This window comes from Pteropus alecto, unplaced genomic scaffold, assembly GCF_000325575.1.
Source record: "Pteropus alecto unplaced genomic scaffold, ASM32557v1 scaffold7, whole genome shotgun sequence".
Lineage (NCBI taxonomy): Eukaryota > Metazoa > Chordata > Mammalia > Chiroptera > Pteropodidae > Pteropus > Pteropus alecto.
In genome coordinates, this window is record NW_006494614.1 from 18,979,416 (window position 1) to 18,992,571 (window position 13,156).

The 13,156-nt window shown below is 33.9% G+C and overlaps 1 protein-coding gene across 5 annotated transcripts in view; it reads right to left on the reverse strand.

The window, feature by feature from the left end:
- Window positions 1-13,156, reverse strand: part of MYO6 (myosin VI) — a 139,385-nt gene that overhangs the window by 31,995 nt on the left and 94,234 nt on the right. For all 5 annotated transcript variants that reach the window (XM_006926371.2, XM_015600455.1, XM_025042704.1 and 2 more), the window contains exons 13-18: window positions 12,510-12,667; window positions 10,866-10,957; window positions 9,051-9,123; window positions 7,431-7,558; window positions 3,494-3,589; window positions 3,029-3,202 (exon numbers count right to left, since the gene is read on the reverse strand). In XM_006926371.2, the coding sequence (XP_006926433.1) occupies window positions 3,029-3,202; window positions 3,494-3,589; window positions 7,431-7,558; window positions 9,051-9,123; window positions 10,866-10,957; window positions 12,510-12,667 (721 nt within the window). The remainder of the gene's footprint in view (window positions 1-3,028; window positions 3,203-3,493; window positions 3,590-7,430; window positions 7,559-9,050; window positions 9,124-10,865; window positions 10,958-12,509; window positions 12,668-13,156) is intronic.

Here is a 13,156-nt window from a genome sequence, read left to right on the forward strand (position 1 = left end):
GCTGGGGATGCATTCAATAAAAGATCAACAGAGAAGTATTTGAATATGTGACAAGCTGGTATAGTTTGTGTCCACTCCATTAAGAATGAAGACATGTTTAAAATAATCACTAATAGTATATATTAGGATTGTTTTATAAAACATTTATCAGAAATAAAATTGCCCTGCCTAGCTGTAGAAACTCTCCTTACCATTTAAAAACATTTCATGTCTCAATTGTTTTTAAAAGTTTGGATAGTTTTCTCAAAAAAAACAAAAACAAAAACAAAAAACAAACTGACAATAAACACTACAGCTTACTATGTTTTCCTGTTTTTAATAATACTAAGTGATTATAATTTATTCTATATTTGCTTTCATATATTTGCTTTACTTCTCAGCAAAGTAAATTATGTCAAACTTTTATTGATTTTCTACTAAGGTGCTTATTATTCTGCTTACGAAAGATAAATTAAGATGTTTTTCCTTAAATTAACATACTGGATCAATCATAACTATATTTAATAGTAAAAATGGGTCTACTTTAGTGAATGCTTTCTATGAGTCAGGCAGTGCTCAAAGCTTTTCATGGATATTATCATGTTTAAACTGCACAACAGTTCTAATTAAGAATATATTATTGGTCTCGTTTTATAGGAGAAAGAAAGCATCGAGGCCCAGAGAGATAAATTACTTGCCTAAGAACCTGACGCTAGTCATGGCAAAACTGAGATTTCAACACAGGGCCTGACACCAAAGTTCGCTCTCTTACCATGACACTACAGTACAGTATACTTCAGACATCCCAGGCTTAAGAGAAAATCAATCTGGACCATCACACAACTGAAAAGCAAGTATGAGAGCCACTAATTTGGAAAGAAAACAACTGTCACAAAGTCCATGCTTGTTAATCCATAGACCAAGCACGGTATTCACCAAAAAAAAAAAAGAAAGAAAGAAAAGAAATCGGAGAGTAAATCAGAAGAGTAGAAGCAGCAAAAATAAACAAACAGCACCTTAGAAAAGAGGGAAGAATGTCAAATAGCAAAGAAGGGCCGTCAAGAATCGCAAGGATCAACAGCCTTACGCAACTGGTGCTTTATCTGTATTTTGTTTTTATTTCGTGTATGTGATGACAACAAGATTTCCATCAAAATGAATTACTTTTACAAAACACTAACAATGGTAGTAGGATTAGGTTTTAATAACCTGAAAATATCACTTTTCAGTGGAGAACTTCTGGTTCTCAGTGATGCTGGATAACTGAAGTATTACTGTAAATGCAAGCCTTTTTTGTTTTATTGCCTCACATGACTTGAATTTAATAAGCTATTCTAGTTAAAATTAAGAATTACTATTAATATTTCATTTCAAAGTGTCTCATAAAGAACATATGAAATTTTATTATTAACAATATCACCCACTTATGGCTTTCAGCAGTTTAATGTGTAAGATATATTTTAATGCATATAATCAATTTTAAGGCATTTCAAGTCTCAACATAAAAGAATAATCCAAAAACTTTAATCCAAAAATTTTTAAGAATGTCTTTGTTTTTATTTATATTATATAAAATTTCAAGTATGTCCTTACCAGGAATACTATTCCTAACATCATAGTAGGAACATACTTAATAAATAATATACATGTCATTACATTAGTCTGTTATCATATGTCTATTCAAGAATTTAAGAATAAGAGAAAATCCAAAGAGAAAAAATACTGCTCAAGAGAATCAGAAACTCATAATGAATGAATATAACTTATAACAAAGTTAAAAACTTTTTATTCAGTTACCTGAAAATGTATTATAAGCTTTCTCCTATATTTAAGCTTTGAAAAAATTAGCTTTATAAACATGATTTTATCAAGTTAGTTATTTGGAGCCCATTTCAATCCACAAGGGATTTCAGGAGGCTTATACCACTAGATCACAGTATTCTGATACTTAAATATTATTTTTAATTACATCATTTTTTTAACATTTAAAATACACATAATGAAAATATAGGTAAAGTTCTCATATAAATACAATACTTATGGAAATGTATGAGAGAAATTAATTCTATTTCTTTGTTCTATTTGTTGTAATTTTTTATTCATTGACCTTGTGACACAAAAGTTTTTAAATTATCTTTTTTATGCTAAATACTCAAAAATTAGAACCAATTACTAGTGTTCCGTTTCTAAGACACTTCGTGTGACAATTCCTCGTCCTTGTCAGATCTCAAACAATAAATTCCTGACCCAAAATTAATAAGACAAATGAAATATTCTTCAATGTTAAATAAGCAATTTGAAAGGTTTGCCACACAGAGCACTTATCTTTTACAGAGTTTTTAAAACAATAAGTTCCTGATCCAAAATTAATAAAACAAATGAAATATTCTTCAATGTTAAATAAGCAATTTGAAGGGTTTGCGATACAGAGCATTTAGTTTTTACAGAAGTATTTAAAAGCTTTAGTCAAATTTTAGCACAATATGCAAACTCATAATGCACTGTGAGAGAAAACACGTTGAAAATGAATTACAAACTGATTCAGTAACTTAAGACGGGATCTTTTTTAACATGGCAGCCACTCTATAAATAGGAGTCCATGAAGTTGATCATTTACCTGAAGCCCCTGGCTGTGCCTGCTTTTCCTCTCTCAACTCAACTAGTCCTCTCTAGCCATCCCGAGCTGTACTACTCCAGCTAAAACAAAACTGCTGAATGAGGAAGGAAGCAGAAAACACATGGGAAAGAGAAGGTTTGAAGGTCAACCAGACAGTAAGCAGAAGCAAGAACATTAGGAGAAGCAATCAGATATGTTAAGCACCAAGAAAAAACACATTCATAAAATTACAAAAATTTCTGTATGTTCAATTACTACACCTATTTGGGTTTTTTTTTTTTTTTTGCATATAAATATCAAGAGTGCAGGGTCTGCTCTTGAACTTCACTTGTGAGAGTTCTGACAGCATCTACATTATTCACTATAGAGTATAAAACAATTTATTTTAAATGCAGTAAAAGAAAATTCAAGTAACATATTTAACACAAATACCTTAAACTTGTTTCCCACACTGATGAAACTAAGTTTTCCTGCTTTTTGTTTAGTATCTTTGTTGTTATTTGTGGATGATTCAAATAATTCCCGTATAAATTTATCCCTGGATTCACATATTAAGGATTCAAGAGACATATGTAAAGCGTCATTATTTTTTTCCACAAACTGGGTCTGAAAAACAAAGCAAAGAGGAATGATTTGATCTACCCTGTGATAACATCCCTTAACACGGTGCTGTCTGACAGAACTTTCTGGGATGACAGAAATGTTCTGTATCTGCACTGTCCGATGAAGTCACCACCAGACAACGTGGACATAGAGCACATAAAATGGGGCCAATATACTGAGGAAATGAATTTTACATTTAATTTAAATTTAAATAGCCAAATATGGGTAGTGGTTACCGTATTGTATGGTGCAGCTTCAACATCAAATGGTTTTCTCCTCTTAAAAATTACTCACTGTTTCATAGCATACTGCCCCCGCGAAATGCCTGATAATGAATCCTTCGTCATCTCTGAGGTTCCTGTGAACTGCTAGCTTAGATTTTCTGGGAACCTGAAAAACAATACATACATACATGATACATGTATTATTAAATTATACGTACGTGATAATTAAATTATCAAAAACATATCACATAATTTCCTTTAGAAAACATCTGAGATATGAAACATTTAAAATTATTTTAAAAATCTCACACTTTACACAATTATACTGCTTTATAAACATCTAGGAAGCCATAAATACCAATGAAATCTAGCAAATATTTGGTTATAATCTTAGGGGGAAAAAGAGGAGTAAGACCAACAAACCAACCCACCAAACCACTATTTAGAAGCACATGCAAAACATAGTGGGCATTTTATAAAGTGACCTATGTTTAAAAGTGGTTTTTGACCTTGGCTGCTGAATCAGAATCACCTAAAAGAACTTTTAAACCTCCTAAGGCCTATACCATTTACATCAGGTGATTCCTAGGTGCAGCCAAGGTTGAGAAGCATTGTTCTAAAGAAACACCTGATATCACCACAGGAACTCTCCCACTGTTTTAAACCATACACCTTCGTGTTTACACAATGAGCTTGAATCTATTTTAAGGAAATGAGATCATTACAGGGTTGTATTATCTAAATTATAACATCTCATATTTGGATCATATTTAAGTTTCCAAAATTTTTTCACATAAAAGATCACATCTGACCCTCGAAGTAACCCAAAGTTAAGAAAGACAAACTCATTCAAAAATGGAAAAGCTTATATATGCCTTGACTGTTAAAGTGTACAACTGAAACTTATTGGATTTCGTTAACCAATGTCACCGTAAAATAAATAAATAAATTTCAAAAATTTTTTAAAAAATAAATAAATAATAGAAAAGCTGACTTCAGAACATTACCAGGCTTTTTCCATGTGAGAGAGCTGGGAGACCACAACGCCTCATCTCCATGTGAGGCAATACACCATCATGAGTGAGGGTGAGGGCCCTGTCGAACTGCCTACTTCATTTACAAATTCACCACTTCCTCACTGTGCTGAATATAGCAGGTCACTAAACTTCGCTGTGCATGTTTTCCCATCTCTAGCATGAGAATACAAATGGGATCTACCCACAGATGATTATTATGAGGATTAAATAAAATTATTCAAGTAAAACCCTTAGAAGAGTGTCTGGCACGTGCTAAGTGTCCGATAAATGGTAATTATTTTTATTTCCAAAGACATACAACAAAAGTAATGGTCTACACAAATTAGAATTTACTGGTCTGCTCCTGTTCTCTTTTGAGAAAAGTGGCCAAAGCCTGTACCCAATGCTTTAGTTTGATGTCCTTAGAGTTGTATGTCTCTGAGACCTGGTCACAATTTTGTCAACTAGCAATCAGTACTCATGGTAAAATTAACCAAGCATCCACAGGTTGGTCATAACAAAGACCAACAAGCAGTAGATAAATAGGACTAGATATACAGCTTTAATGTTAGCAAAATTTTTGTTGAGGATACATATTATTTTAATTCTATCCCCACTGAAGTAAGAGAGACAGGCTCCACATGGTAAGAAATATTTAAGAATACAGAAGAACTTCACGTCAACGGAACAGGTGGTTATGGGATCCAGCCTCTAAAGAAGGCTATCACAATTACATCAGCTTTTCAAGCAAATGCATTCAAACCTATTTACCTAACACGTTCTTCTTAATGATGTATGGAAATAAGAATACTTGTTATCATTCACTTAAACTCCTGGATCGATCTGGATCCATCAAGGCAATGACTGTTATACACTACAATATCAAAACAATAAACAGTAGTATGAGAGACATCTGCAACTCTAAGTAGCTCTGCTTTTCCTTCTTCCTTCCTTTCTTGCTTTGTTGTTCTCTATAAAATGAGGCAGCACCTATCTTCGTGGATCAAATTATAGTAGTCCCCCTTTATCCTCTGGGGATACCTTCCAAGACCCACAGCAGGTGCCTGAAACTGCAGATAGTACCAAACCCTACTACACAGTTAACCCTAGTACAACATGAGGGTCAGAGGGCACTGATCCCTCCAGCAGAAAATCCACATATAACTTAGGTCAGCCCTCCGCATATGGTGATTCCCATCCATGGACTGAAAATAGTTGATCTTTGAACAACATAGGTTTAAACTGCGTGGGTCCACTTATATGCAGATTTTTAAAAATCTGCACAGTTCAAAGGTCAACTATACTATGTTTTTTCCTATATAAACATGCCTATGATACAGTTCAATTTATAAATAAGGTACAATGAGAGTGGCAAGAATAAAACTAAAATAGAAGAATAATAACTATATTGTAATAAAAGTTATACGAATGTGGTCACTCATTTCAGGAGATCTCTTGCTGAAATCTTCATACAAGTTTAACGCTTTCTGGTGCAACACTTTGTTGCCATTCAAAACACATTTTCTGTTCATGTCTTCCATCCACAAATTTAAAGCCTTTTCCATCTTACCTAAGCACTTAGCATGTACTATAGCCATAACTTTTGCAGTTTGAGGTGCGACAGCAAAACTAGCAAGGATTTCTTTTTCCACTTCACAATTTCACAGTTAGAAGATGCATTCTTATAGATCTGAGCAATCTCAGCTTACAATTTTTTTCTTTCCTTATTGTCAATAACTTTTACTTTTCACTTAAAGGAAGCACTTTACAGCTTCTATTTGGCGTATCTGAATTGCCAGAATCACTACTCTTGTACTTTGGGACTATTATTAAGTAAAATTGGGGTTGCTAGAACTGCAATTGCATTGTGATACTGCAACAGTGGATCTGATCATTGAGACGGCTACTAAGTAACTAACGGGTGGGGAGCATATACAGTGTGAATATGCTGGACAAAGAGATGATTCATGTCCCAAGCGGGATGGTACAAGATTTCATTATGCTACTCAAAATGGCAGAGAATTTAAAACTTATGAATTGTTTATTAAATTGTCTATTTCTGGAATTCTCCATTTAATATTTTGGACCATGGTTGACCACTGGTAACTGAAACCACGGAAAGTGAAACCACGAATAAGGGAGGACTATTATAACATTCATGGTTCTCTGTGCTAGTCAGCTCTTTCTGGGTACAAGCACAGAGTTGTGCTTAAACTACCTCAGGTGACGATGGTTGAGTGTAAACACAGAATTAGGTAAATACAGGGAACATCTCAATGGCCACACAGTCCATCCTCATGGAGAACAGCCCAACTCTTCAGTGCCACATGGACTCAAGCACAACTCTATGATCCAACAGCAGCCCAGGGAACCAGGATTCTGGCCCATTTAGAAGTGTACTTTCCATTTAGTTCTACCGCTCTATGTATCTGTTTTTCTCTTTAGCTAATTCTTTTATTGCTTCAGCTTCTATATCCCTTTCTGGGTATAATTTCCATTAAAAACTCCCTAGGAAAGAGCATCAGAATGAATTGGCTAATCACTATCTAATATGGATTGCTTCCACCAGTCAGACTCTAAGCCACTAACTACACTGTTAATCTTACAAATGTGCAGACAGATGGCTGCTTGTTATGCTAGGTGCTAACCCCTGGATTGTGAACAGGTCACATGATACAACACAAAGCAACTGATGGACATTTCACTCAGAAAAGAAAACATAAAAACAACAGGTAAATCTTTTTGTACATTTTAGATAGGTAAAATGTACTCTCCAACCAGCTAAAAGGACCTTGGTTAGACAGATCATCATCATAAAAAATATATATGTATATATAAATTAAATGCTCATCTATAGAAGATGCTATGCCAGATAAATTATAGTTGCCGTAAGCCCTACATAACTTATGATTCTAATTATCTAATTTCTAGGGCATCTTTCTAAAGATTTCTCTTCCCACCAGAGTCTCAACGCTGGAATGGCAAACTCACAGTGAGTCGGAAATGATCTTTGTGCTTTTGGTGAACTGCAGATGTAAAGTGTTGATCACTTGGCTGGGGAAGGCGACTTTCTTCATCCAAAATATCCAATATTCCCACTAATTTTGATTCAACTAAATCTATTTCAAAAAATCAAAATATGAAATGGTAAAAATAACATTTTAAAGATATGTGAACAATGTACTCATCAAAAATTACAATGACTGATCAGAAACAATGTAACGGATGATTCTGTAACTATTCTCAAAAGCTACAGAGAGCAGGTAGATTTTATTTTAAATCGGGCAATTTATTAGAAAGTAACATCATATAGGTTTTAGAAAAATAGCTCCATAAAGAAATAACCACTCCGTTTGTAAGCTATGACAAGAGGCCAAAGAACTAGAAATTTCTCCTCTTCCAGATGATATCTACATTCATTTTGAAGTAAAACCACAGAAGCTTTGCATAGCTTTTATTTAAACTACTTACAGATATTTCCTCAAATGCTTCTAGCAAAACTTCAGTAACAGCACATTTTTATGCTTTCAGTCATGTTGTTTGAATTTCCTGTTTGTCTAAAATAACTGTAAAATGTAAACTGCTTAAATACAGTATATAAGAACAGTTAAATGGGACAGACTCTGAAAGCTATAGGACATGCGAAAAGAAAACAAGATTCTAACTGTATTGGTCAGAAAATGATGCTTCTTGGGCAATTAGTGTTGGTGAAGGTGGGAGAGCATGCTGAACTAAGCTTTAAATAAAAGTATTTTGATAGATGTAGAAAGATGTGGAAGTGGGCTAAAAGATAATGGAACGGGAGGAGTTCTAGCCAGGATAACAAACCACACTGTCAAAGGCACAGAGAGCTGAAAAAAGATATTGTTGTGAAGGGAATGTTGAGTGGACCAGTTAGGATGTGAGAGTGCTTTGAAAAGTTATACTAATGCCAAGCATTATTATTATTGTAATACCATCATGTCCAAATCCAGCACACAATTATTGACTCAACTGATAAATAGGGTTTTCAAAACACGGTTTTCCCAATGGTTGAATTTAGAGCTGGGAAGGGAAAGAAAAGAAAGACTGAGTACTAGCTCAGTGGTGACAAAGGTTTCTTTATTGATAAATATAGACAAGAAAAATATAGACTCTGTTCTTATGCTGCACAGTATTATCTAGATAGAACACACGGAACTTGTGAAGCCCACTTGCAACCAGCCAGAGGGTGCTGCCAACGCACAGAAAACAAAAACAAGAGATCAGCAAAACGGCAGAGCCAAACCCTGTCAAATCACCTGGAGCCTGGCTAAAGACTTATTCATGTGAGATAATAAATCCCTTTATTGCTTAAGCAATTATTCACATGTTAGTTGTTTAAGAAAGAAAATACTCATCACTGTACATAAAAGGAATTTTAGGAAAAATTTCAACACTGAATTTAGCGACTTGGTTTGAAAAATAACTTCCTCAAAATACTATAGGAGTAAAACTTCTCTCGAATACCAGTTTCAGTAAGTTCCCATAATCAGTAATATCAATCACAGAGCACAGAAAAATTACTAGTAAAAGCATTCACTATAACTTCCCAGATTTCCCAAAAATGGAGTAAAAAAAAAAAATACATACCTATACAGTCCTGATTATCCACATAATGTACTTCATTAACACCTAAACCTTCTTTTTGATAGAGTTCTTGTTCCTAAAAGGAAATAATCATCATCAAAGATACGGAAATACCATGTGCTATAAAACGGATTCATTGCTTAGTGACATTTATGATCATAACATTTACTGATTAGCCAGAGAACAAAGTTCATACCAATGAGTTCAGGGGCTGAGAAGTTTTATGAAATATTAGGGAAGCAAAATCCCTGCCCCTAAAGCAATGTGAAATAAAAAATTAAATGGTCAACAAAACATATGATTTACATATGTGGAAATGTTCCCTTCTGCAGATAAGCACATTTTTCTTGAAATATGCAGAGCAGGTATGCACGAAGACAGAGATCGGTGTTATAGCCATTTTAATCCACAAAATATTTCTGTAAAGGGCCAGATAGTAAATATATTCAGCTGTGGGCCATATTGTCTCTGTCACAGCTAGTCAATTAATTATGCCATCGCAGTGTGAAAGCAGCCATAGATTGCAGTGAATAAAGAAGCATGGAAGGGAAGTCCAGATACAGGGAAGAATTAGAGTATATTAAGTGAGAAGCATACAGGTAAAACTTCACATATCAATGAAAGACCTAATGCAGCTAGATAAAACATTTTCAGATAAATTTTCTTAATTGACAAGTACTTGTTTTACCTGCATATTTATGCCAGAATTGGTTTAACTATAGTATATAAATAAAGGTATAAAATCTGGAATGGTGCTGGAAAACCCATAACGACAAAAAACATAATAAAAATGTGGGAAAAGAAGAATGGGATAAGAATAGAAAAGAAAATGTTTCATATTTCCAGTGGAGAAGAGAACTTAGAAAACAGCAATGCTAATATCACGAGAATACAGTATTGTGGGCCAGCAGCCAGGAAGGTAGGTTCGACCTGCCAAAGTCAATGGACTGCTCTGGGAAATAGCTTCTTCAACTGTAAAATAAGGGGCTGAACTAGATTGTTTCTGAGTTCTCTTTAACTCTACTACCTTCATTCATTAAAGCATATCTCAAATAGCTCAAAGGAAGGAAGTCAAGAGTACTGACTGAAGAATTCAAAGACTAAAGGAAAAAGGGTGAGCCTAATCACAAATCAATTGATCCAAAGTTACATTTACTCACTCTATAATTTAAACAACTATAAAGTAACTTTCCTTGACTTGGGACTATGACTCTTGGCAATGGCCATAGTTATTTACTACAAGCTGTGGCAGGAAGTTCCTTACTGGACTAGAGTTGGTGTCCGGCCAAAGGCACACTGTTCACAGCTGACTGGCAGTGTAAGAGGTAGCATGGCAGGGAACGCACTGTCTAAGGGCACTCTAGGCCAGTGGCCCCATTGAATCTCCTTAATTGGTGGCTTTCCTGACACACACAGATGGTGAGAAGGTAGCAGAGTAGGCAGAAGCAGGGAGACACTGAGGAAGGGTGAGAGATGCCAAGGTCAGGGATGAGAGCAGACAGTTGTGTGGCAGTGGCAGGAGTAAAGAAACAGAAACAGAAAAAGAAACAAGCAGAATTTCAAGGCTTGTAGAAGCAATAGATGTTAACTTCTGAAGAGGTGCCTATTAAAGTTTTTACTGGGTTCCTAAGCTGTACCATTAATACTTCTGATGTACCTGAGCAATGGCTAAGCCACCAGGGCCTATGCTGGGTGTCTGATTCCCTGGGCCACCTTACATTAACCTATATCAATCAGGGTAACTTCAGCGTGTCTCTGTTCATTGAAACTTAATATAGCTTAATGCAGTTCTTAAATTGAAATTGTAATGGTAATTACCTCTTTCAGAATCCTTTCATTAAAAAACTGTTGAAGTTTTTCATTGCAATAGTTGATGCAAAATTGTTCAAAACTGTTATGTTCAAAATATTCTGAAAACATAACACCAGAATCAAGAGTCATCATCAGATCAACTTCATATTAATAAATTTATCTTAAATAAAATTTTATTGTATCAATGCTTAATTGAAGGTTAGGTAAAAAATAGACATAATTGTTCTATACTCTCCAGATGCTCTTATTTCAAGATTTAAAGTTTGTTAGGCATTAAAATTATTAAAAATACCCTGCTTGACAAAAAAAAGTGTTTGTCAGATGAGATAAATGTCATATAGTAGAAGATATAATATGTAAGTAACTTATAACGATTTTTTTAGGCACAGGTATTAAAGTAATCTAATTAAAGAAAATGACTTAAAATACAAGCACTTTAGATTTTTTCTGTATCATCTGTAAAATTAGTCATAAAAAATGTTATGGATACTAACTCATTTCTAAATTTAAGGGACTGTAGTACAATATCTCTAAGATCCCTACAGCTCTAAAATAATTCTGTGTGCGTGTGTGTGTTGCTAAAATTGATGTGATATCTTAAGTCAGTGATAAGTGTTTCTCTACCTTTGAACAAAAGGTAATAATTTATTATAAGTTTTAAAATACATATCACATTAAAATAAAACTCTACCCCTCTCAAAATGTAAACACTCAGACCTTTCCTTGGCAAAAGCAAACAAACTACAAAAGAGGAAGATACCACTCATACACAGCCAGAAGGAATGCTCACACTGATAAAAGCCCAATAAAAAATGGTCACGTTTAGAGATTTTTACAACACAGTTATTCAGGACAAAGCAGCACGCAGATGTTGGTGACTCATTCCAATTCTAGTTACACAGCTCTGTAGATATTCTCAAATATTTATCCTGATATCTTATCTATTTGGTGGAAACTAACTGAAAATAGCATTAATAATTAATTTTTACACATGGTAATAAATTTAGTTTACATGCTAAGTCAACGTGTATCTAGCTCTACACTGTAGTCAATAGTTTTAATAACTTAATTCTCTTTATTACTAGTACTCTTATTCATTTAAGAGTATAGAGATATCTCCTAACCACAGCAGGTTCTCAGATAATGTTATTTTGTTATTATACTAATGGGAAAAAAAAAAAATTAAGTTCCCAGCCATGACCATTATTCATGTGGAGTTTGCACATTTTCCCCATGTCTGCATAGGTTTTCTCTGGGTACCTTCCACATCCCAAAGCTGTGCACATCAGGTTAACTGGTCTGTCTAAATTATCCCAGTCTGAATTGAGTGTGGGTATCTACGTGAGTGTGGCCTGAGGTGGACCAGTGTCTTATCCTAAGGTATTATGAAAAAGAGTTTTTTAAATTTTAAATATGTGTGAAAAACTAAATGAAAAAACATCAATAGGGAATGCAGTTAGCAATAATGTGACGGCTAGGTAGGGAGCCAGAGGAGAGAAAGAGCAATTAGGGAGATTGTTTTATAAACTATATGTCTAACCAATGTACTGTATACTTAAAACTAATAATAAAATTTTTTTAAAATCCTAACAAAAATAGATATACATATCAAGCAACTAATTACGAACTCACAAACAAAACTATACTTACCAAAACCTGCAATATCTAGAACTCCAATAAAATAAGATGATGTTTCAAAAGGAAAACATTGATTTACTCTGTTTACCACATGATCAAAAAGATGGCTATAGACAGTCTTTGCCAAGGCATCACGAGCGTTGTTTGCTTGCTCCACTTTCAGTGGTACCCTATAAAACAAGGCTATATCAATAAAAATTCTTCAAAGTAATAATCGTGAAAATAATGTCAGATAACCAAGATCAAAGTATATTTATTGCGAAGAAAAAAATAGTTACAAAAGGTCATTTATGAATAGGCAGACAAATGGGGTTAAGTAGAATAATATAAAAGAAGAACTAAAGGAATTATCTACAATTAGATGAGAAATCTATTATTGAGTAAAGGATTTTAGGCTCAAAATTCTTTTTAACCTTAATTTACACTTCGCTATATATGCTGAATGTATAAAAAATTATTCAGAGGAATAATCTTTTGACTTTCTTTAAATTCAAAAGAAATTGTGTTTAATTCAAGATAGCTAAAAGTTCAGTAACTTGTTTAACATTGTTTAGGAAAAAAATGTTTACATCTTAAAATCTGAGCTGTCCAACTGTACAATTTAATAAAAATAACTACATGATATAACAGTATTTAATACTGCAGATACAGATACACAA